The following is a 24,203-nucleotide window of genomic DNA, read 5'->3' as shown; positions in this document are numbered from 1 at the left end:
CAAAAAAAAAAGGAAGCAGAAGAGATGATTATGCTGTGTTTGGAGCTCATATATGAATGAGCTTGAAGGCTATCAGGCATATCCTGTGCATGAGTTGTTTTTCTTGGTTTATGGGTTTCTTTGACAGGAAAACTTTTTTTTTTGGATGTGACAAGTCTGTAATCTCTTTTCAGTTCATGTCTACAGAAGTTCAGACCTGGTAGCCACCTGTCTCCTGCACTAATAGGTGTCACCCAGCTCCATTTATCATCTGCTTGTGTGCTTGCTCAGAGTACTGGAAACCAAGGTTACTGGGCAATGTGATGGCAGGGGAAATTTGTTCTGTACAATAAGCATAATACAACAGGCATGCTGGCAATGAATATTAGGGAAGGTGATCACTGTACTTTCAGGGCTGTGCCTCCTGTGGCCTGTTTTTGGGAGCCCCTGGTGCTGGAAATAGCACCAGGATTCACATTAGTTGGTGTGAAGTCTTGTGTCTGCAGTTCTCTGGTCACCTCTTGTCAGAACTCAGAAAACCTGAAGCTTTCTGTGAAAAGCACCCCGAGAGCTGCAAGCTTTGTAGGCCACAAAGCACTTCCCCCACCCTATCGCTGCCATTAAGGGTGGATATGAAAACTTGTTGTATGGTTTGTACAGGAAGCTTGTACAGGAGATGTGTAAAATTCTGTTGTAGAAAGCAATCATGTAGTTATTCACTCCTGTCTGAAATGAGGGCATGAAAGAGATGAAACCTAAGAGCAATGAAAGGCAATACTATAATGCAGTGCCCTATCGATCTGTGGATTTCACTGCTGCTTAGGATGACTGGCCCACAAATAACATTGTAGCTTTACTAATTAGAACTTAAATCTTCATAAGATGAAACCAAACCAAAACACAAGCTCCTTACACTTAAATATTTCTACTGCTTGTTTCTTGGCTGGTGGGGTCCTGAAGAAATGCTTGCTGTGATTCATGCACTTTGCTGCGGTGCCCAGTTACATGCATTATGAATGTTTTATGTCTCACTCTGATGTAAATCGATGTAGTACGACTGACTTCAGAGGTGGGCTGCCTCTGCTGTGGGCTCAGCCCACTCCCACCCATGTTCTCAGACTCATGTTTGGGGCAGGAGCACTGGCAGGGATCTTGTTCAGGCAGTAAGATTGAAAGACATCTAAGAAACAGGGTAATAAATGGAGGAAAATGGCTTCTAGGGAGAATAAACCAGATGAGAATCTCAAAGCAATAGGGGAGCTGGCCCTGAAGCCTCAACTCCCACAAAGTGTCAGGGCAGGCTGGAAGGGCTCTGGCAGGGCAGCAGGAGGGACGGGGTTTTTAGCAGCCCTCCTCCTGCTGGTGCCTCCACTCCTAGCAGGCAGGCTGGCTGTGATGGCTTAGAGCTGCCTCTGCTTCTGCAGGTGTCACCAATTTGCAGGCAGTCAGGGCAGCTGGTGGCACCATGGCACTAAGTAAATGACTAATTTTAATTATGATCTGCTACAGAGCTGTAGTTAAAAGCACTTTTCTTAATTTCAAACCCTAGTTAATACATTGATGTGTAATACCCAGCCCAGCAAAACCCAGATGAGAGATTAGCAGGCCGAGCAAGAATGAGAGTTGGGGGATGAGAGATGGAAAGGTGACAGACACATGCTCGGGGCATTTGTGCCAAGCAATGGGTGACTGCTCAGATGACTTCTTCCCACTACAAAGCCAGAGTTTCCATTGCACTTCAGACCAAATATACTTCTCCTGTCTGTTATCAGAAAGGGAAATAACTAAAAATAAAACCCAGGAACTTCAGGAGGCAGGGACTGGATTCTTGGGAAGTTTTTAACTACTTTCAGCTCATTAAAGCTGATTGATGGAGGCTCAGGTACTGATCATTTTTTTCTGGAGAGAAACCCCATGCCAAGGAACTGCTTCTACTCCAGCTGTGTGCTGCTCGAACAGGCAGGCCCTAGAGATAGCACAGTGATGTAAACCTGCAGAAAACCTATCTGCTAAGGGCATCCCAATCAGCCCTTTCTGAAATGATGCATACCAAAGCTGTGGATGAGAACAAACCAGTTCACAAGACGGCCTTCTCTAGCACCTGCTTTCCCTCTCCCCACACCCAATAGCTCCTCTATTCTTGGACCCTGCTGAACAAAGTGTGGGGGGTTTCTCTCCATGGCAGCCACTCTCAGGGAGGCCAGGTGAGGAATGAGGTGAGACAAGCAGTGGACTCCACTACACACAGGATGCAGGGGATTCAATTACCCATAGGACTGGGTGAAAATTCAACATTTTCTCTTCTGGGTTTTCAGTCACTTCTGGAAACAGCATTCACAAGGCTCCATTTTGCTTCTACCAGGTCACTGATGCATTATGAAAACATTTCTGTGACAGCCACGTAGAAAGGTTTCCCTTCTAGTTGCTAGTACCCCACTTCCTCACCGTAACGCCTTGCTTTCCGTGTTTACTTTTCCCCAAGAAAGCCCTGAAGGTGTGTGAACAAAGCCTTTGCCCTCTTTGACTTCCTTTCCCTTCTTGCACGATGCTTCGGTGCAGCTCTGAGAGGCTGTGGTATCAGCCTACAGGGATCCTGCAGGCTCGGTAGCACAGCGTCTGAGTCATGCTCTAAAAATAGCCAGGAAAATGTCAGCCTCGCCAAAGTCATCGGCTGATTAACAGTGGAGATGCGTGATCCCAGCTACCTCCAGACAGATTCCTGATATTAACTAGATATCTGAGCAGTTCTAATTATAAATATATAGGTAGGTGCTTCATGTTGAAAGTACTATAAATGAAGGAGGTAATGCAGAAATAGATTTTCCTATCATAACGAAGCAGCCGTACTTAGTGCTGTCGTGCTGCTTCTTGGTGAATCTGGGGTGCTTTCAGTGTAGGAACTGGGGAAACTGCTGTGTTTCTTGGGTGAGCTTTCCCATTTTGCAGGGGCACAGAGGTAAACTGATGTGCATTATTGCACACCGTGTTGAGGTGGTGGCTGCAGATTTCCTGATTCGGTCCATCCATCACCGGGGTTTCTCCAGCAGCATGTGCAAGGAAGGCTGTCACTGTGTCCCCAGGACACAACTGAAGCAAACAGCTACTGGCTGCTTAGTCTGAAGTGATCGTTTCAAAACTGGCTGGTACTGTGCTGTCCAAGGGTACACCTGCATGACATCTGGTGCAGCCAGGAAGGTATGAGTGACAGGGTGGTCGGGTGGAAAAGGGCTAGAGGGGCTGGCCAGCTGGAAGTGTGGCACATCCTTCCCAGCAAGCCCATCAGCAGTGCTGTGCCCAAGCTAGTTATCCTGGGAGCAAATACTGCCTGTAGCAGTGCAAGTATGAACGGGCATGTTCTGCCCCTGAATGGGGGCCTTAAGTCAACCCATCAAGGAAATGGGTTTTGCAGATTATTTTTAGGCAGTATGTTAAGTTATATGAAAGACGTCTACCTTGGGTGAATAGCTAAACAGAATAGCCATTAATGGCAGGAAGGAAAAACAAAAAGCTTTTAACCTGCTATTTCCAAGGAGCTTTTCTTCAGAGGAGGAGGGAGATGCAACTCCCCACCAGACTTCCAGACTTTCATGCCTGATGCAGCACAGCAGGATGCTCTCTGCAGATGCACACTGCAAATAGCTTTTCCACCTCATACATTATCACCTTTCCCTTGCACATCACAGGTCTGGCAGGCCAACGAGCTTGAAACCATGGAGAAGAAACCATGCTGGGTGACCCCCCTCCGAGGCCCTGGTGCCAAGCAGTTGCTGGGGGGAAGAGCTGCTGATGCCCCAGCATCAATCCCACAGCACTTGTTTTTTAGGGATGGACCTGCAGCGTTGCCTGAGCCAGTGGCTGGGAGGGCTGGGTTGTACCCATAGAGGGCAGGGTCAGGCTTGCTACGTGCTGGTGCTGCAGAGGTGTCCTGGCAAGGCCAGAGCAATTGGGCTGCCAGCCCTTACACAAGTGCCACTGTCCCTCAGGAGCTTCATGTTGCCCTGAGCTCACTGCCTTGCTCTTCTGACTTATGGGCGCTGGCTCACGGAGGAGCTACCTGCTTGTTGGTGTTGGCTTTCGAAGACCCATGGGTGGACCAGCACGGCCTCCAAGGCTGATGCTCAGTGCGTTCAGCACGTGAGACAATGGGGATGAGAGACTTGCACTCCTGGGCCTCTCTGTTCCAAGCTGATCATTTCCATTTCTTGTAGAGGAAGCCTGACTCTTGTCCAAAAGTACCTACCTCTCTTGGCAAACCATGAAAAATTGTCTGTGTCCCAGCAGGGCTCAGTGGAGCTTATTCTGAGGCTTTACATCTGTACCCATCACTTGCAGTACTGTTTTAAAGCTCTCTGCAGCAACCTCAATTTTTTTGAGTTCCTATCCAGGCCTAGGGGTGATGAGAGGTGGAAGGGCCAGAGAGCAGCTATGTGCTACACAGAAGAGATGGGTGGGGAGAGAGGGGACTGCTTGATGCCCTCTGAAATCTAGATGCTGCTGGAGCAAGGCGAGGCTGGGGATCTGGATCTAGCAGTACCAGAAAGCCTGTGGAAGTGACCTGGCTGGTATCTGAGCTAGTGTAATTATTAGGAAGAGGTTTAAATGCTCAAAGAGATTAAATGTTTAAATCTTCTATTGTTACTACTTACCAGTGAAGTGCATAGTATGAAAAAAAATATTTCTGCCGAGGGACTTGTAAATAAGTATTCTTCCATGACCTCTGAGCTTTAGTAGATGCACTTTTATAAGCTGAATAAATGCAAATTAGCAATAATATTCCCCTGCCTCAGCAGCCTTCAGTCTTGCATGGAGGACAATGAAGGTGTGGCAGATAATGGAGCGTGTTTATGTATGCCAGGAGAGGCCTGTCCCTTCTCAATAATCACAGAATAATTTTGCATGCTATCTTGGTATGGTAATATACTTTCACTGTCTATCAGTTTTCCTCTCCAATGTAACCCCCTCTGTCATCCCTCATAAATAACTCTGAAAGATTTGATTGGTTAAGCAGGCGGTGCTGCTTCATCAAATAAATATTTCATGGGCACAGATAAGAGAGGAGGAGGGAGAGGAAATCTCCCCTGTGCTGGGCCTTGCCGTCCTGTCTGCTCTTGGTCTAATTTCAAGCAAAACCATGCTGGTGAACATCTAGATATGAATGTGAGGGGGGCAACTGGCTACCCAGGCTGCCAGTATGAAGGCAGACCAGCCAAGTTGGCATGCATGGGAGCGAAATATCCAGTAATTAAATATGTATCACAATAATCCAGAGAAGCATCTGAAATACAACAGCATAAGCCTGATATGCTGATTTGCAGCAGGCAAAAGCTGCGGCTGCCTCCGTGTTCTCACTCCTGTCTTACCCTGGTCTGCTTCTGTTGAACTAAGTGACAATTAGTGAACAATGGAAAATGGACTGATGCATCAGGCCCAAGCCTCCAAATTATCAGTGCTGCCATGGTCATTAACTAAGACACAGCAACTACAGAATCACTTGGAAGTATAACAGCAATCATTTTAAATTTTGTCCTGCTACAAAGTACAGGTCCACATATGTACATTAACATAAGCTATGAATTTATTGTGTGATATTATATCTGAATGGTTCCCTGCAGTATCCCTTCTGAGGGGAAAAAAGAGTTCCTTAGACCAGATCAATATAATTTACTTTCAAATTTATGAAAGTGAAATTGTTGTTAAATGCATTTCTGAACGTGGACTTATTTTGGAATGATTACACAGGTTGTTCATTACATTCCTGTTTCTTTTAACAGATAACTCAGATCCTCTGATTTTTTTTCTCTTCTCCCCCATGCTACTCTTTCTCCTTCTCCAATTACTCTTACACTGAGCTGCTAAAGAGCACACAGGAAATACTGAGACATTAACTTACAGCTGGCTGCCAGCCCATGAAAAGCTCACTAGGTCATAACATTTTTTTGTTAGCATTGCTTCCTTTGCTTTTTTTGTTTTTGATTAGTAGTGGTATTTTATTATCAAGACTATCTGAAGGTAAAGGACTCTACAATTCAGCATTTTTTTTCTTACAGGAAAAGTAGAGGAAACGGGTACGTGAGGTGTGTGAATATTTTGAACACTCTCTAGCTGTGATTGGAACTGTTTCATATATACATTAAATGTCATGGATTGCCTATACTACTCATTATCCTGATGAGGGCCTGTATGGAAGAGCACTCTTGAGGTCCCTTTGCATTAAGAATGTGCAGTTCTGCATCTGCCAGACTAAGTGAGACAACTAAGTTTAAACTGAATTTACCTTATTGGTAATCACCTATTACAGGAAATGACCAACAAGGGTGGTGATCATTCATGTTATTGCTCTGTCTTGTGTTTGTCTCCTGTCTCAAAACATGAGAAGTTCCCTTTGTGTTTCTTGGGACACTTAATGTCGGATTCAGACCTAAAGCAAGACCAAAACCATGTCCAGCATAAATGGTGCATTTAGCATTATAGAGGTTGTAGAAAGGAATTTCAGATGATACCATGGGACAAGAAAACACTCTGAAAAAAATAACATGGAAGGACAGTGATTGCTTTGCTGGAACTTGTGTGCAACAACAGGATGTTCAGCTGCACAAAGTTACTGTGTGCATGTGTGTGAGCCAGTGTTCATCCTCTATAGGAACTTGCTTCAGTTTCAAGTTTTCTTCCTTATCTTTTCTTGCAATTTAAAAAGAAAGCCTAATCAAGATACATGTGACTTTCAAGTCTCTGAAATGTTCAATGTCTGTTCTTGCCTGGAGAAATTACAACTCATCTTCTCAGAGCAAAACACAAATAAAACAAGTCACAAGGCCATACGAAGAATCAAATGTATTACTTGTGGCTTCGTCTTTCAGATCACAACAAACTTACTTCTGAGGGTGTTTTCCACTATATAAATACATATATATAAATATATTCAAAACTTATATTCTGTATAAAAACCTATTGAGGTTATATATGCACCTTTTGAAATATCTGTTAGGACTGTACCTAGTTTAAGGATTATTTTATGTAAAAATAAATCTTTTTTTTTTTTGTGAAGTGGATTTGCCATTTTGATGTGTTTGCTGCATGTGAACAGGACAGAGTGGGGGAGAGGCATTGTCTTCCCTCTTCCTGGCCCATGCAAACAGCAGGCTGATTATATAGACTGGGTTATAAGCAACCCCACGGATGTGTGTGAGGGTCAGAGTTACAGAGAAGGTAAAGATGCTCTAGAAACAAAACTGCATGTAGGGGCTGTGCATCAGTCACGTTAGTGATTTATTTCTTAAAATCTGCCTCTGAATGGTGCTCTCTTCTGTTAATCACAGAGGCATAGACTGAGCCAGCTGTGCAAATTGCAGAAACTGGGAGTGCAAAGGCCAATCTCCCATCCCTACAAGTGGGTGCCAAAAGGATATTGTGCTGTGGATCAGTGTACATCACCTGCACTCCCACTGCTCTCTTGGTGACACAGTCTGTCCTTTCACTCCCAGAACACAGAAAATGGGGACAGGAGTGCCTCTAGGTTATCCATGGTGTCTAGTTAAAGGACTGCATAAGCTACTTAAGGAAAAAAGTCCATGGTCAGCAGGTATTTCACTAATATTTGGCATCTCCCAGAAGGGGACAATAACAGCATCTGTTGTACAAAGCTGTTAGTAATGTGTACATTTATATTTCTCTACAGAGTTAATTTTATATTATGTGTAAATCAATGGATTTTATCAGTAAGGGATTTTAGAATATAATAGTTATTTCAGAATTTCAGAGTTTGTGGTAAAAATATTATTAATTAAAAGCTGTGGACTTCTTTAATAGAAAACTTTAATGTTTTGCACCCATATTTATTTCACTTTGGAGTTAGTCTAAACTAGAGTATAAATTACTTAGAAAGGAGATTTACCTGTTCCAATGTTGGCATGAGATACTTTATGGACTAATACTTCTAAACAAAGATTATAGCCTAAAGATATGCTTAACTACTCAGCATAGCTGAAGGCTAAGTAACAAGTGTTGTTTTACCTGTTGTAAAATAATTTTGTGCTTAGTCATACCTAGAAAAATGAATGAAAGTGGTGCAAGTGGTTTCCTGTTGTGGTTATGTACCACTAAAAACTGTTTCCTGGATGCTGTAGAGAGAAAGTATGTTGCTTCAGTCTGATTTCTTCCAAATCTCTTTGAATTCTTCTCCACTTTCTTCCATCTACTTTCATTAGGTTCTTTTCAGCTTCTCTGCTTTTGTTTACACCTCTTTTGTCCTTAAACTACTTCTGTCTGTGTTCTCCCCCTTCTATTTCTTCCATCTTTCTTTCACTTTCATTTGTCCATATCCAAGAATGGGCTGAAGAACGATGCATCTTCCTCTTAGCCTCTTGCAAAGATACTGGACTGGCTCAAAAGCAAAGTTTTGCCCTGAGCTCAAGCAGTGATATATGAGGATGTCACCAGCAGCAGTAAAAATTTTTGTATACTTGCATCCAAACAGGGTATGAGCCTCCACCAAACACAGCTGTGTTGGTTTTAAGTGTTTGCTGTTTCTGCATGTGTGTATGGGAATACGTAACATGGCGTTTTGTACTGATGTATTCTAATCTAAAGCCACAAATACAGGGAAGCTTGTCTTTGCTTGAGGGGAGACTGGGGGAAGATGTAAGGATGCCTGAAAAGCAGGCGAGTACTGAGTTGGATTAACCTGGAACCTAGGTCACATTACAGCTTACAGTTATTTAGGCTAGCTCTAGCTCAAAATACTTCTCAAATCAGAGGCAGTCTGTGTGATGGTGAGGAGACTGGTTTAGAAGCTGGCCAGTTTCCCAGAATAGCTCTGCAGTCAGTAAAACCAGGCATCTTGTGCAGAGAAAAACTCTGATCCCAGATTTTAAGCAGCTGCTTGGTGGACAGCCAGGAGTGGGATGGAGGAAGAGCAGCAGCCGGGAGTCTGCCAAAGAGATGCTTTTGTCTTCAGTGCTATATTTGTGTGTGACTTACTGCAGCTTAATTAACAAGGAAACAAAGATGAAGACAGGCTCTCTGTAGCTGTGCCCATGTGGCATCTGGGTCACATCAACTAACCTTCTCCATCATCAGAAACAACAGTGGGAGCTGGCTTTTCCTAGGGTGGCAGGGTAAGGTAGCAAAGACTAATATTGTGATGAATGTAAACAGGACAAAATAACAGATGTTAGCCTTTTAATTGGATACTACCCTAAAATAAGATATTTAATTTTACCTTTTGAGGTATCTCAGTGGCATATAAGGCTTGGAATTCCCCAAATCTTTTAGTTCTTACATGTGAACTTTGACTCTCCTGTTCACCTTATTTTTGAGACATTTAAAACTGCACCTGAACTGCATCACTAAAGTGCAATTTGAATTAACACCAGATTTTTTTGGGTAGAAGTTTATGTTGAATAAAGCTCTTATTCCTGAATACTGTTTTCTAATGTGGCTCTCATGGTGTTTTGGTATGTTCATTTTCTTTTTGAATTAAAAATATCTATGTATATGTGCATGCATTCTTCTATGTTTCAGAGCTAAATACACTACTATTGCCTACGTAGACTAGGTAATCTGTGAAACTGAGAAATATGACAATGTGATCTAGGTCAGTATTTATTTACGCAGTCTACTCAGGAAATTAGCACAAACAAATTTGAGTTTGGTTTTATGAGGTTATGTGGATCAACTGCTATGGCAAACCTGTCCTCCAGGGTTACCCAGAGCATGATATTGCAGGGGACTTGAATATGTTCAGCTGGAACTGATGTGAAGCTTTCAAAGCAAGTAAGCTCTGCAGATTTTAGTATCTTAACTCACATTGGTGTTTGTTATTTTCAATAACGAGGCAAATAACTGGTAAACAGTTAATAAAGCAAAAAGAAAAAGCCCCCCCAGCTGTTTACACACAGTCTTTGTACAGGCTAATCCCCACCCACAAACTGTCACCACCTCTATGCCAGCATTTGACAAATTAATGTGTTGTTGACTCCCTCCATAACCACATGGGATTATTTGCTAAGGAATAAAAGGCATTACAATTAAACACAGGAATTGCAATCACTGTAATACATTATTGTGACTCTTATTTATTGACTCAGTTTGCAAGCTAAACGAGAGGGGAAAATTCTACAGTCTGCTCCATGATGTCTCCCTACCCAGCTATGCTTATGAGATTTCTGAGTCACTTTTCAGGTTTCTGCTTTCAGCAACCAGAGCAACTGCTGAAGATCCCAGACTTTCCCAGAGTAATGCTGAGGAAAGCTCTAGAGTAAGCTAACTACAGATTCAATTAACTATGCAAAGTATTCACTACACAAGTGAGTAAATGGATTGACTAGCACCTCAGCCTCCTGGTTTTCTACAGATCTAACTCAGGTTCAGTCCTTATTTCTTATCAAAAGATGTTTCTCTAAATAATTTGCACTCCATTTTAGCATAACTCAGATAACAAAATGTACAAAAAAGCAAGGGATGTCATTGGAGGGTAAACAAAATTTACATTGAATGTAAGGATAAACAAACCTAACTAGTTTATGACTGAGCAAAATTAAGTCTTATGGCATAGAATAAAGTATTCAAATTCAGGTGCTTAGCATAAGTAGCTCATGAAGAGGTTTAAGGTAAGTAATCACTGAGCATTAACACTCTTAAAACCAAATTAAGTCCAGCAGTTTCTCTGTTGTCCAACATAAATTGTCCCTCAGGAAATCTATCATCTCCACCAGGAACAAGTTATAATCGCATGCTCTTGTAATTCACACCACCAAAATTTTCAGAATAAATTTAATTCCTTACCAGTGCAGTTCTGAGCTTTCTCACTCCTCTCACTCTGAAGAAACAGCACCAATGAAGCTTCTTGCTGAGCTGGTTCAGTGACTGACTGCTTGCTCCTTAAGGTGCTAACAGGAAGGTGCAAAATGAAGTTGGATTGCTGAACCTGAAACAAAGAGGCAGATTGTGCTGTTACCAAAATGTGTCCCACCCTTTTTTCTAGTATCTCACTGAAGTATGGCAACAGTGCCTTTTTTCAGGACAGTTGCTTTTAAAAATATCATCTGGTGTCAAATCTTTGTTGGTTTTCCTCTTAGTTTAGTAACATTATCTCAACTGTGTGCAACCTCCTAAGGCCTATTCAAATAGGCTGTTTTTCTTCTCAACTTTATGATTGTCAGATTTGTTTGGTTGTAGTAAACCTCAATAATGTCTTCAGAATTTTAGTTGTTGGGTTTATTTAACCTATTTCCATTCCACTGGAAGATGGCTGATGTTGAAATTTTGATACTCATCTGTATACTGAGGTAGTTCCCACATTTCAAAAGAACAAGCTTTGGTTAGAGTGCTAGATCTAACAAACCATGGATTAGTTAGTCTATCGCTGAACTTTGTTGCAATGAGGGAATGATTTATCTGGGATAATATTAAGAAATATTTACAGGAAGGGAATATAACTTTTTTTTTTTTTGAACAGTAGATGGGTGGTCTCATCAAATTAAGTCCAGTCAAATAAAGCTTGCTTCTTTTTGGCAGGATAAAAGCTTCAGCCAATAGAGATAGAGTTGAAAAATGTCTGGATTTTGCCAAAGCAATTCTAATTGTAAAGACATACAAGCAATTAACTTGGTCTGAACAACTGGGTACGAAATGAACCCACAGATTTTAGAACAAGGGGATAATACTGAGTGGGATGGTTTGTAGCAGTCCATGTATCACTTTAATAATCTAAATGATGAGGATTGTACTAAAGGATTTTTACTGACAATGTTTATGATTGACACAGGGATAAGCAGGATAATAACTACTGGTGTAAGGTCATTGCTATAACAAGTCACAGATCGCTCCACTACAGTCCAGCACTGAAGTCCATAAACCAAATGTAAGGCAAAGAGCACCAGTTATATCCAAAACATGGGTGGTTGCTTTAGAAAGCCCTTCCTGGGTGAAGGTTTAGAATAAAGCACTTCGTGTGTTCTCAGTGTAGTGCTATGTCAAAGCAAGGCGTTCCAGAAAGAATTTCTCAAAAGCAGCAAGGATCTTATTTCATTTTGTTTAAAAAAAAAAAGGTAAAGCTTTGTTAAAATACTGTGTCCAATTCTGATATCTACTCTTCAAAAACTGTCAGAGTTCAAAGGATAGAATAGATATGGCAGGAGAGCTGGTAAGTCTTATCTGATGCACATCACCAAGCGAGGTAGGCCACAATCCGACATGTGGGTTGTGGGCAGATGGCTACCTCAGCTGTGAAGAGCCTAGTATACAGCAGTGCTTTACAAAGATTGAAGCAGTTGTTACTGTACCTAACAGCAGAGTTAAATACAATGCCTTGCCAAAAAAATAAATAAATCTTGTTTTTTATCAATAAACTGCATGTTTTCTGTGGGAGACCAGCAGAATCTAACAAAAAACTGGCCTAAAAAAAACTTTCATTCAAAATGAGAGCAAAGAGTAGTGAGTGGCATACACAAGAATAGTTGTTATGGTTATAGGGAAGTGTAAAAATGCATCACAGAACGTGAAACTGCTTTAATTGGCCTTCCTTGGAAATCTAGATTCTTCATTCAGACTGAAAGCTGGAAAGTTTGTCCTGAATTTGACAGTCTTTCCAGGCAATGAAAATATGCTGGGAAGAGAAGAGACAGCTGGGTATTATCTTCAGAGTTGGTGTTTCCTGTCAGATATGCAAACGTAGAAGAATCTAGCTGTAACAGAACAGACCTCCTGGTGTGATGCCTTTAGGAAGGCATATCTAGTCAAAATAAAAAATAGTTCCTGTCTGAATCTCCTGACAGAGGGTCAGGTGCTCTCCCTGCTGCCTTGCTGTGTGCCTGAGACCCTCTGAAGTCAACACTGCTTTTCTGTTCAACCTCTGTTGTCACAAATTCAAAATGAACCACTACAGCTTGGTGAAGATCCACCGTGACACTCTGTGGGTACCTGGAAGAAATGCTGGATGTTTCCTTTGTAAGAATCACCACATCATTAAGAACAAAACACCCTGCTGCTAGTCTGTTACTTTGAAATCACTTTCAGCTCAAGCAAAATAAATAGGGAAGCCAATAAATGTTTTTGTTTATGGCATATGAGGCCAGGTAAGAAAGGTTACAGAGGACAACCTTTTTTTTTTTTAAAAAAAAAAAGTGTCCTTGTTCTTCAGCAAATTAACAAATCATAAAATCTTTTTTTGGCATCCTTTAATGAGATGCAGATGTTTATCTAGCCTCTGCAGTGAGGGTATATGTTGTCTTCCCAGATTGCTTTCATGCTGGTGAATGTACCCTCTGTTTTTGCTGAAAAACTCCAGGGACTTGTTTGGGTTACTTTCTAATACCTTTGCTCTATTTCACCTTGAAATGCTTTGTTTCCAGATTTCCTTGGGACATTTATTGATGCTGTCTTCCTGGTGTACTACCTGCCTAACCCTGGTATGGGATAGTAAATGGTACTTTTGGTGGCCTGGTACTGAATAGATACCAAAATCCTACAGAAAGTAACTCTTTTCTATCAGGCAGGTTGTGTTCCAGTTGGCTGCAATATTTCACACGTGCTGAGTGTTATACTTCATAAAAAAAAAAAGGTACATCTTACAGCAGGTGCTCAGCAATTCAATCAGTCCATTAATGGCTCTTGAGACTAGACCCAAGGATTACAAAATTATTTTGGAGTGATAAAGGGCCTGAGAGTGAGTGGCCCTGGTTCTGAGTCTGAAGGACACTTATCAGAGCTGGGAAGTGGAAAACTGCAGATAGTGGATGCTGAGATTTGAGTACTTTTACTCACATCCTTGCAACAGACTTCCTGGATGACCTGAAGCAAGAATTATTTCCTATGATTCAGTCTCATCTGTAGAAGTGCCTGTAATATGTACTTGTAGGAGCATGGTAAAAGTGCTATCATTATTTTTGAATGCTTCTAGTTGCTTCAATAAACGGTGTTACAGGCATATAAACACGAAGTTTTGTGGCAGGTGAGTTGACCATGCACTAAGAAATCTCAGATCCTTTTCTTTCTTATGTCCTGTTTCATTCCACATAGTAACTAACACAATGCCCTCTGGCTTTTTAAACCTTTGGCAACATTTATAAAGTAAAACACATGTCACAAAAAGCTCAACACCAGCTGTCTCCATGTATAAATAAGGTGTTGATTTATAGCAGTCCAAGGAGCTAAGTTTCCAGATAGTGATGACTAGGTGCTTTCCTGTGCTTAGGTATGCCCTTGTACAGGACCTGTATGGCTATTGTTCCAAGCTGAACAGTGTGTACATTTATCAAAGATAAGTTTTTACGTGATATTTTATCTTTGCTCCTAGCCAGCTAAATGGCTGTCTTGTGCCACTCACAAATGCCAGTTAGCTACATTTAAAAAAGAGGCCAATTGTAAGGAGGTGTTCGGGGGAATAAATAGCAAAATGCCTGCTTTACTTTATCTTTTTTCCTAGTCGGGTACTGTTATTGTCCATTAACCTGATGACAATGCACAGAACGGCTAGCATCATGTTTATTTTCTTCTCCAAGGTGTTTATAACATAATATTATAAGAAGTAACTAATTGTTTTGTATTAATATCTGTTCCTGATTTAACCATTCCTTTAATACATTCTTCCAGATTGAAGGGCATGTGTTGAAGTTTTAAATCTAATGGCACAGCGACTTTCAAATACTCCTAGTTAGTATTAAAACCACACGTAGGTTCCAACCTGATATAGTTTTGTTTGTTCCTAACACAATATTGCAATACTAGCTGGGTCAATTATTCAAATGCTGACTTTTCTGTTTTCCATTTTGCATTTACGATTTAAAAAAAAAAGTCAATTTTAAAGTCCATTTTAAAAAGTCCATTTTTAGTCTATCCTAATTCTTTATTTTGTTCCCAGACTACTGGATAGAAACTTGTTAATGGGCAACTAAAATCCATAAAAAAAAAACGTGTAGATAAGTATTTTACATGAGGGATAAAAATGCATGTTTGGCATATAGGAGATAATATTTGCATTAGCTTTAAGAGAAAGGTCAGCCATGATGGCGTAACAACTGTTTTTTCATTACTGTGAAAGCGGCTCAAATTTCTATTTAAAAATGCTTTGATGCTATCTACAACACAGCAACAAAGCAACGAAAAGACGCAGTATAGCATAATTTTAAATGTCATTACTTGAGGGATGACATCTTGCTTCTTTCCAAATTTATTAAAATATTGCAGAGCGCTTAACAGAAATAAATATAAAGGACATTAAAAACTATGGTTTTGGTGTTCTTTATGCCATTAATGTACGTCATTGTAGTCAGATGTAAAACAGACTAATTGGTGCTATTAAGGCCTGGCAGTTGTTTTCAGTGCTCACAGTTCTGCATACGTAACTGTCTGTGCCCAAGTTAGGCATGGGAGACAGGAGGGCTTCCTAACACCTGCAACTGATTTTTTCCTTCTCAAGGAAACACCAGATTAACTCCATTGCTGGCTCTGGCTGCAGCAGAATTACTCAGTTATTCTTCAGGTTTGGTTATCCACTGACCTAAAATGCTAGTGCTGTCATAGTAATTCTACTACATGTTGTTGGCAGTGATGAAAGTACAAGAATGTAATGCCATCCGTGCTTCTGTGACAACACAAACATTTACGAGCCATTTGTGTGTGACATCCTGCCTTTAGTAAAGGAAGTTACTAAGAATTTTTGCTATTACTTTTTGCCAGGTTAGACTGAAAGTTAAATTTTACTTGTTATATTACAGCATCATTAAGGTTGGAAGAGATCTCCAAGATCATTTGGTCCAACCATCCCCATACCACCACTGTCACCCACTAACCCATGTCCCCAAGCACCACGTCCAGCCTTTCCTTAAACACCCACAGGGAGGGTGACTCCACCACCTCCCTGGGCAATCTATTCTAATGCCTGACTGCTCTTTCTAAGAAATATGTCTTAGATAGAGCTGGTCAAAACAAAAACAAAGCGAAAATTGAAATTTCTTTCTGAAGTTATAAGAAATTTGGTCAGTTTTTCTTAAATTCTCCTCCTCATTGTCCAGTGAAAAGGGTGAGGTCGTTTCACCAACGTTAGAATTCCAACTAATACGATTCTACCATAAATTCTGGAAGGCTGGAGAAGCCTTTCTGCGCTCCTATTGGGATCATATTTCCCTGCCTTAGTGACACCAGCAAGCATTTACCGTGGCACGGTGCGAATGTGAGGAGCGCTCCTCAGCCCGCCGCCTCAGGTGGCAGTCACCTCTCCGTGACAAGGCACCAGCTGCAGGACGCCCCTACTGTAAAACCAAGGGCTCTGTGGAAAGTTTGTGGCTGGATCACGCCGCGTTCGTGATTTAGAGACTTAATGTAGTCGGTATCTCGAGCTGCTCGGCTAGGAGCGGCGGTTGGGCGGGCCGTTGCGGCCGTTGGGCGGGCCGTTGGGCGGTGCGCGGCGGCCGTTGATGTCACCGCTGCCCTGGGCGCTGCGGCGGCTGCTGCCGGGGCCGCCCCTCCGCGCCCGGCGGCGGCAGCAGCGCCGAGGGCATGCGGCTGCCGCCTCTTCCCCATCCTCCTCCTCCCCGTCCCCGCCGTTGCTCGGCGGCCGGGCATGGTGGCGTCTGAGGCGGCCGCCGCTGCTGCTGCTGTGCGTGAGGCCCCGCGGGGCGCACGCCCTTTGTCCGCGGCGGGAGCATGTGGGTGAACCCCGAGGAGGTGCTGCTGGCCAACGCGCTGTGGGTGACGGAGCGGGCCAACCCCTACTTCATCCTGCAGAGGAGGAAGGGGCACGGCGGCGATGGAGGCGGCGGGGGACTGGCGGGTAAGGCCGGCGGCGGGGCAGGGCCCTGCGGCGTCCCTGGGCGCTGAGGGGATGCTCTGGGGCTGGCCCTAAGGGTTACGGGCGCGGAGCTGCCGCGAAGGCGTTGTGAGGGTGGGTGCCAGCGCTGGCCGTGCCCTGCTGCGTGAGGGTGTGACTTGTGAGGTTCTCGGTGATTTGGTGCTCCTTAAAACGAGACCGAGGTGTAAGTCGTAGGTACGTGCTAATATAACGCATTGACTTTGGCTTCTCTCTATTCTTGAGGATGTCCTTGTAAAGCCTCTTCCACAAATGCTTTGTTTTCAGCCACTGTCAACTGGAAACACTTTTGTAGGTGTCTGGCTCCTACGTATGTTGGTCGCCTGACAACTGCAAACACGACAACTGCATACACCCATTATTGTAGACCTCTAGTCATTTTTAGGTAACGTGTACACGTTTCCATAAAACCTGAGATACGGAACCCAGCGGTGTTACCATTGGTCCTTCTTGACTTGGTAGGAAATGCTCAAGCTCCTTTGCTGAAAACTGGTTTCTTCCTTCCCCGCTTGCATTGAAACCAGTTACTTAGGTTAATCAAAATAAGCACATGGACGGCATCGATGCCTGCTTCAAGGTCCTGGGTATATTTACCAGAAGATTAAGTGTTTCTTCAACCTCTGAATACTCTATGGACCTGCAAACAATTTATAATCTAAACTAATGCATCACTCCAAAGTGTTTTTTCATGTAGGCCCTTGAGATCTTCAGTGTCAAAGGTTAATCAAGCCCACCTTGTCCTTGTGTAGAAAGTGACCAGCAGTCGTTTTGCATTGGCTGTAGATTTCTGTTGTTTTCCTGTATTTTTTTTTTTTTTAATCTTTGAAATTATGGGCAGTGTTGACAAATCCACTTAAATATTTCTTGCCTCAAAACTTTACCCCTGCTGTGTTTACTGAGGAACTGTTTGCAGACACTCCTTCCTTGGATTGCTTACTGGCCTCCAAGGTCTTTTTCTTCTGTTTTAGTGGAGGTGGTTTGAGTAGGCGCTCCTGTACCTCTCTGACTTTGTCACCTCTGAATTAGAGATTGTTTGAAAAACCCAGACAATCTTCCAAACACTTCAGTTCCTGGGAAGCGTTTTGAGAATTTTATGTTCTTTTCAACATATTTGCAGTGTGTGTATATCAAGGCCATGTTGCAGCAGTACACGTGGTGTGATAGATGATACCCCTGTACAGACAGAGATTGCTTTGAAGATCTTCTCCTTTGAGTGAGAACAAGATTCATAAATGCATGCTCCTTGTTTGTGAAGCTTAAATAAGCTGACAGCATTTAGCAGCAGTTCAGAATATAGAAACAGTTCTATCTTTGTTTCTGCATTTTTCCCCCTTGATATTTCAGTTTTTGTCCACCGCATCTGCTATTTTAGCATGTGAATGCTCTCTGTGTAGTGAATATTGATTTAGAAGGCACAAGTTCTAAGCACGTTTTGAAGATGGCTTTCCAAGTAGCTTTTTTAGGGTCTATCTGCATGGTGTTGCAGCTGCAATCGGATTGAGGTAATGGCAACAAGTAGCTAAATAATTCCTACGTGTTTTGTTTGCATGTTTATATGATGCCTGGGGGGAAGAGCTGGAGATTTTTTTAGTATGTTGCCAGAACCATAGCTAAACAAGCACCCAGCACTAACGTGTGGGAGTTATCAGCGCTGGCAGTATCGAAAGCCTCTATGGGACCTTGTCAGACCTTGCCACGTTAGTGCGTGGATTTGTGATACAGTGGTGTATAAAAGGTAGGTGAGGAAGAAAGAAACGGCTGTAGAATAGCCAGACCACTCCCAGCTTGGTAGGCATGATAAGAAGAGGAACTTATGGTTATTTTTTTTCCCTGGAAATACCAATCCTGGAATTTTGTGCTGGTTGCTCTAACAGCTGTGGTTGGCCCACTGAGGGCCAGTGCAGGCAAAGAAAGCAAGTGGCTCAGTCTTGATAGACAAGGCTAGCTAAAGGCAGAAGTTTAGGGGGACCTAACTGATCCCGAGAGTTCAAAACAACAACAACAAAAACTTCTGAATAATTAATGGGATATATAGTTTCTAACAATGATAGCACTTAGGATGACACTGTGGGAAATTCTGTAGATAATAATGATATAGCTCCAGTGACGGATTTTGGAGGTTATTAGGTCTACGTTAGAGAAACAGGGGGAAAAAAAAAGGACCTTTTCATTTTTTTCTTAATTTACTTTTCCTTATTTTTCCATTCTGTAGTGATACAGTGCAGAATTTTTTTCAGATAACAGCCTAAAAAGGCATCTACCCATGAATGTTGTGTAAAACTTGGCTCATTGCTTTGTGGGAAACAAGATCACGTGTCCCTGAATTTGATTAAAAATATTGTATATAAAATCTTCATTGTGGTTCAGAGTGGTCTGAATTTATGCATTCAAGAGAAGATGCAGGTACAGCTGTCACCTTTTTTTTTTCCTTGTAATCTAAGTTCTGCTGACTTGTGCTCCCTCATTATTGACTGAAGGCATTTGTCTTAAATCGTAGAATGATAATTGACTTTCAAATTGATGGGAATGTGGGCTCGATGACATGAGATGGCTTCCCTATGTAACTTAAACCGTAGTTCAACAACGAGAAGCATTGATTTTCTGGCATTGCCTTCAAGTCCAGGGTTGCTGTGAAAATAACCAGTAGGCAGACAGAGCTGGACTAAGTGTAACGCCCTTCTCTCCGTCTGTCTGACTTCAAAGAACATAAATTGGGGCTGCACCGCGGTGCCATTGTGTAGGTAAAGCTGAAGGAAGAGGTAGAGTGCTTTCCGAGGTGGCTGGGAATGAGGGGGAAGCCGGTGCAGACTTCTTGAGACAGCGCTGTGGTTGGATGCTGTGACTGCAGAAATGTGTCTAAAGGCTGCCAGGTCTCAGTGTTACCCCTCCTGCTGTGCAGGGAGGTTACCATCACCAGAGCTAAGTCCAGAGGAACGCATCTTTCAGGTTTTTTCACACACTGTAGTCTAAAAACAAGTAGTTTATATAGCCTGGGGGGTGGGTGAAAGTAATTCTTATGACTTTGAAGAAGAAGAAGAAGAGCAGTACTCACATTACCTGTTCTTCTGGATCTACTCCGAGTGCAGCAATCCTTTGCTGGAAAGGTAGTATCAGTCACTCAGGGATACGTGGTGAAATCTCAGCCCTTTCTGCACAGATCCTTCTTTCTTGGCCTCCATTTACGTAAACTAGTAGAACAGAGAAATCCATCTTACCTCAACACTCAGCTGGACATTAGAAGCATTTTCTGCACTTACTTGTATATTGGATTGTAGCATGTTAGAAGCATGATGATCGTCTTGTTCTGTGTCAGGGCAGTGCCTAATTATTGAGTCTGAAGAAGTCATCTCTGCTAACAAGATGTCTGAATAGTCAGTCTGCTTAAGAGCTACAGCTTTTTTACTAAGCTGTGGTAAGCCATTTTAGACTGAATTAGGGCCTGGACACTTTTAAATGATTGTGTATGTGTCAGCAGCAGCCACTTCACTGCAACTTTCCTTTGTAAGCATGCCTTAAGTGAAGGGCTGGTTAGGTTTTGTTTTCAGTTCTTTGGACTAAGAACTACAGGAAAGACTTGTAAATCGGATTTATTTATTTTTTTTTTCCTTTTTTCATTGCTGTTCTGCGAACTTGCATTATCTTACATGCCGCAATAATCTTCCAGGACAAGACTGAAAAATGTACTTCCCTACTTTAAAAATGTTTGATGGTTGATGAGCGCTCTCCATCACTAAATTGTTTTGTGCCTTGCAAGTAGTTCCTTTATCTTGTTTCTGGGTGACGCTCATTCAGGAGTTTCAGCTTCCTTTTGTTGACCGACAGGGAAAAATTATTTTCTTTCCTCTTTTGAGTTTTCTCAAAGGTGACAGCTGTTTTTAACCCTCTTCCTCATAACTATTTTGCTTCCTGGTGGTCAGCTACCTTCCCTCTATAGGCCCGTTCTTTCTTGAGAGGGGGTCCAGTGTGTCATAGGGCAGCCTGTATCAGCTGGACAGAACGTGAAGCCACCTCCCTGCCATCATTTGGGCATTGTGCACTGTATGGCCGTGCTACTTTCGTGGATGTGAGGGTCTTGAACATGTCATAAAGTTTATGAATAACTAAAAGGCTCATTTTTTTTTGTATGTGCATGTAAGTGCATGTGGCATACTGATACAACAAAAAGGTAAAAAAAACATTATCTGCTTTCTGCTATCGTGTGGTAATGCTTGCCAAAGGCTTTTATGTGGGAACAGCATTGCAAGGAATTAGTGCAACTAATAATTGACAGCAAAGCAGCATGTTCACAGCTTACAGGAAGAGACAGGGTGTGGTATGGTTAATTTGTGGAACTGCTGTGTGCTTTTTGCCTGTGTACATTTCTGTGTGAAATGGACATGAAATTCTCATTAATTTTCTTTAACATCTTGTTACTATAAAATCCCTTTGAATCCGAAGGCAAATAAATTGTTTATCTTAGTTTGCAAGAACTGTTTTTAGGAATGAATTATTTTGCAGATACGGCATTTATGCTTACAGCTGGGACAGTGCATGTGTGAGAGATTCAGCACAAGTTTGTAAGTCTGGGAGATGTTGCCAAAGATGATTCAAATGCTTAAGCAGAAGAGAGCAGATGGAAATTTGCTGACTGCTGGTGGTAAAAGAAATTGATGAAGTACTATCTTTCTCACCAGCTATTTTTGCAGAAGAGGTTATCGTGTAATTTCCTCGTTGGAAAGTCAGAAAGGAGAGGTTCTGAGCTCAGCTGACTAGCGCAAGGCATCAACGTTGAATCTGATGTCATTTTTAATCCTGTGCAGTTTTCTAAGTCAGAACGTTTTCCTGCACCCTCACTAGACATGGCAATTAGTAGCTCAGATTTGGAGAAGAAATTCTGTCATGCTCTCAACCTCCCAACTCAGAGGTTTGAGGAAGGACTTACTTAAAAAATTGTTTATGCCTGACATTAGAAAAGCTTTTGACCGGTGTATCATCTTTGTGATGAGAAGATGGTATGTGCTGTAATAAACGTGTTGCTTTCTGTCCTCATTGACTCAAGTAGTTAGGATTTTACATGTCAAACTTGATGCAACTCGCTAGAAAATCTGCTTTCCAATGTTTGAAATGGCTATCAAAATACACACAGCAGCACTTATGTAGGTGGTCAGTCTGTCTGTTAGCTTTCCATGTCCGTTTGGCTCTGTTATCTGGTGTTGCATCAAATCTCCTCTCCCACTGTTGAGGTTTCTTACAAGGATTTGCCATGGGTATATCTGCTTCTTCATACTAGTAGATTTCTACTTCAGGAAATCCAGATGTCAAAGAGCTGAATTCCTTTTGGTTCTCTGGATTGACTCACTGATCTTTCTGCTGAATCCCTAGGTGTTTTCACAGGTGCTTAATTGGAAGGTGTCTCATTTCCTGTTTAATGCTTCTGTTGATCTCTGGTTCTTACAGACGATGTGCTCTTTGCATAGATACAGCGCCTGGGATGAAAATTCTCAGTGTTCCTTGGTGCTTGTGCAGCTCAGGTTTCTCTACCAAAATGCTTCTTGGCCCAAGACTTTCCCTGATGTCACTTCATTTTTTACACTTTGAGTAATGTGACCCATCAAGGCCTCTGAGCTGTCACTTGCCATTTTTGCCTTCTGACATCATTTTTTTTTCTTGACAAACAAATTCAGTAATGTTTTCTGGACTGCTATTTCTCCTGAGATCTGTTTGTGTGAAACCCTGTTGGAAATGTCACACAGGACCTTGATGTAATAGGCAATGTCAAGGTCTCTTGGTAAATTTTCTGCATTATACCAAAGTTTGTATTGTTTAGATGCAGAATCTATATGCACATATTTGCTATATGCAGAATCTGCTCAGTTCTCTGTGTTCTTAAAACTTGCAACCTCTACTTCTTTCAGTCCTTCATAGCATCGCACTGTAGTATAGCTTTGACCTGTAATAGGCAGGGGTTGTTGCTGTCACTGACCTTACTATAGTATAAAGACACAAGACATGTAAAGGCCTTTAAGCATCCCATTGATGTTTTCTCCAGCTTTCTGATTACCTGTCATACTTCTGATGTCTGGTCAATGCTGACATTCAATAAACTACACTTGCATTTGGCTTTCAAATCTGGTGCTGAGGTGGGTTTAGATTTTGGAGCACTTCTTGAAAATCTTCTGTCTTTTACTTTCTTTAAAAAAAAAAAAATAAAGGTTTTAAGTATTTCTAGATGTAACTTACAAGTCTGAAGCCTTTCCAACTTAGAGGTCTGTACCAAGCAGCAGCCTTAATTTAAGCTTATTAAAATCAAGTTCTTAAAATTTTTTTAGTTCTTTTCTCACTGGTGTTCAGTCAGAGCAGTTTTTGGTCTTACTTTAGGCAAAACTTGGTTTTCTTTAGATTTAACGGGTATTTGATCATGCTTGCTTCAGGATTGTTCCAAAGTTCAAGGTGAGTTTACTGTGCACACTTCAGTTGTTGATCTATACCACTGATTTTGTTGGCTAGATTCAGTTTACAATGTTTATTCTTCTTAGTTTGGCAGTATTTAATTGCTTGTACTTAGTTGATTTGTTCTTGAGGCTTATGTCTTGAGGTGCAGATGCAGTTGATTTAAGTTTTGCTGTTGGGTGAAATCTGTTTAATTTGCTTATGCTACTCAGAGTGGGGTGCTATGTAAGAGCTAGTTTTGAGTGAAATTCAGTGACTTCTGTGCTGTTTTGGTCAATGGTTGTTGGTCATGCTTTTCCTAAGTTGTTTATTTTGCTTGTTAAAACAAACTCATAAGGAGTAAATTTTGGTATTTTTTTTAATCAAACGTTGAAAGCAATTGTTGACTCTATCTGTATTCTTAAAGTTTCTCCATCGCTTCATAGCCTGGTGTGATTGACAAGATAAAAACAAACTTCTTTTGTTCATGTGTGTGAGATTTTTGTTTGTTTTGGTGCAAATGTCAGTTTTCACAGAGCAGTAAGCCATCACACACCTGAAGCTGTCACGCATGGCCTGTTCCTGCTCATCTCTCCACCCAGCCTATGCTTGGGCTAGGATTTCCTTTCAGTTCAAATCTAGTGGGTTTGTTTCTGGGAACTTCTTCGTTGGATGTATTAGAGTGAGTTACTGTACTTGGACCTTTAATCGTTTGTAAACTTGGCTTCAGTGTAAACAACGGCAATTATTTCACTGTGTGTATATGCATCCATATCTTTATGTAGCAGTTGGTATAGATTATAATGCATATTCTGTTTTATCTTCTCTGGTGAGGAGAAAAGCAGCCAACTAACTTTTACAATGCTAATTTTTTTTTAATGATGCTTAGGAGATTACACTGATAAATGTAATTACATCTGATGATTTAGGGTGCTTCAGCTTACCATACAAATTTACAAAAAAATCTGAAAGCAGGAAGTTGAAAAAACAGTCAAATTGGGAATAGAAGCAA

The 24,203-nt window shown here is 41.7% G+C and overlaps 1 protein-coding gene across 3 annotated transcripts in view; it reads left to right on the top strand.

The window, feature by feature from the left end:
* Positions 1–24,203, top strand: part of TBC1D9 (TBC1 domain family member 9) — a 69,853-nt gene that overhangs the window by 2,063 nt on the left and 43,587 nt on the right. Inside the window, exon 1 of one of the 3 annotated variants that reach the window (XM_068680791.1) lies at positions 16,416–16,747. The exons of 1 other annotated variant lie outside the window; for it this stretch is intronic. In XM_068680791.1, the coding sequence (XP_068536892.1) occupies positions 16,621–16,747 (127 nt within the window). In that variant the 5' untranslated portion in view covers positions 16,416–16,620. Of the gene's footprint in view, positions 1–16,415; positions 16,748–24,203 lie in introns of those variants that run through there. One more of the 3 variants, XM_068680790.1, reaches the window with a different exon arrangement.

The sequence above is a fragment of the Anas acuta genome, chromosome 4, assembly GCF_963932015.1.
Source record: "Anas acuta chromosome 4, bAnaAcu1.1, whole genome shotgun sequence".
NCBI lineage: Eukaryota > Metazoa > Chordata > Aves > Anseriformes > Anatidae > Anas > Anas acuta.
Note: the sequence above shows the minus strand (reverse complement) of the source record. Positions and strands in the feature narration are given on the sequence as shown.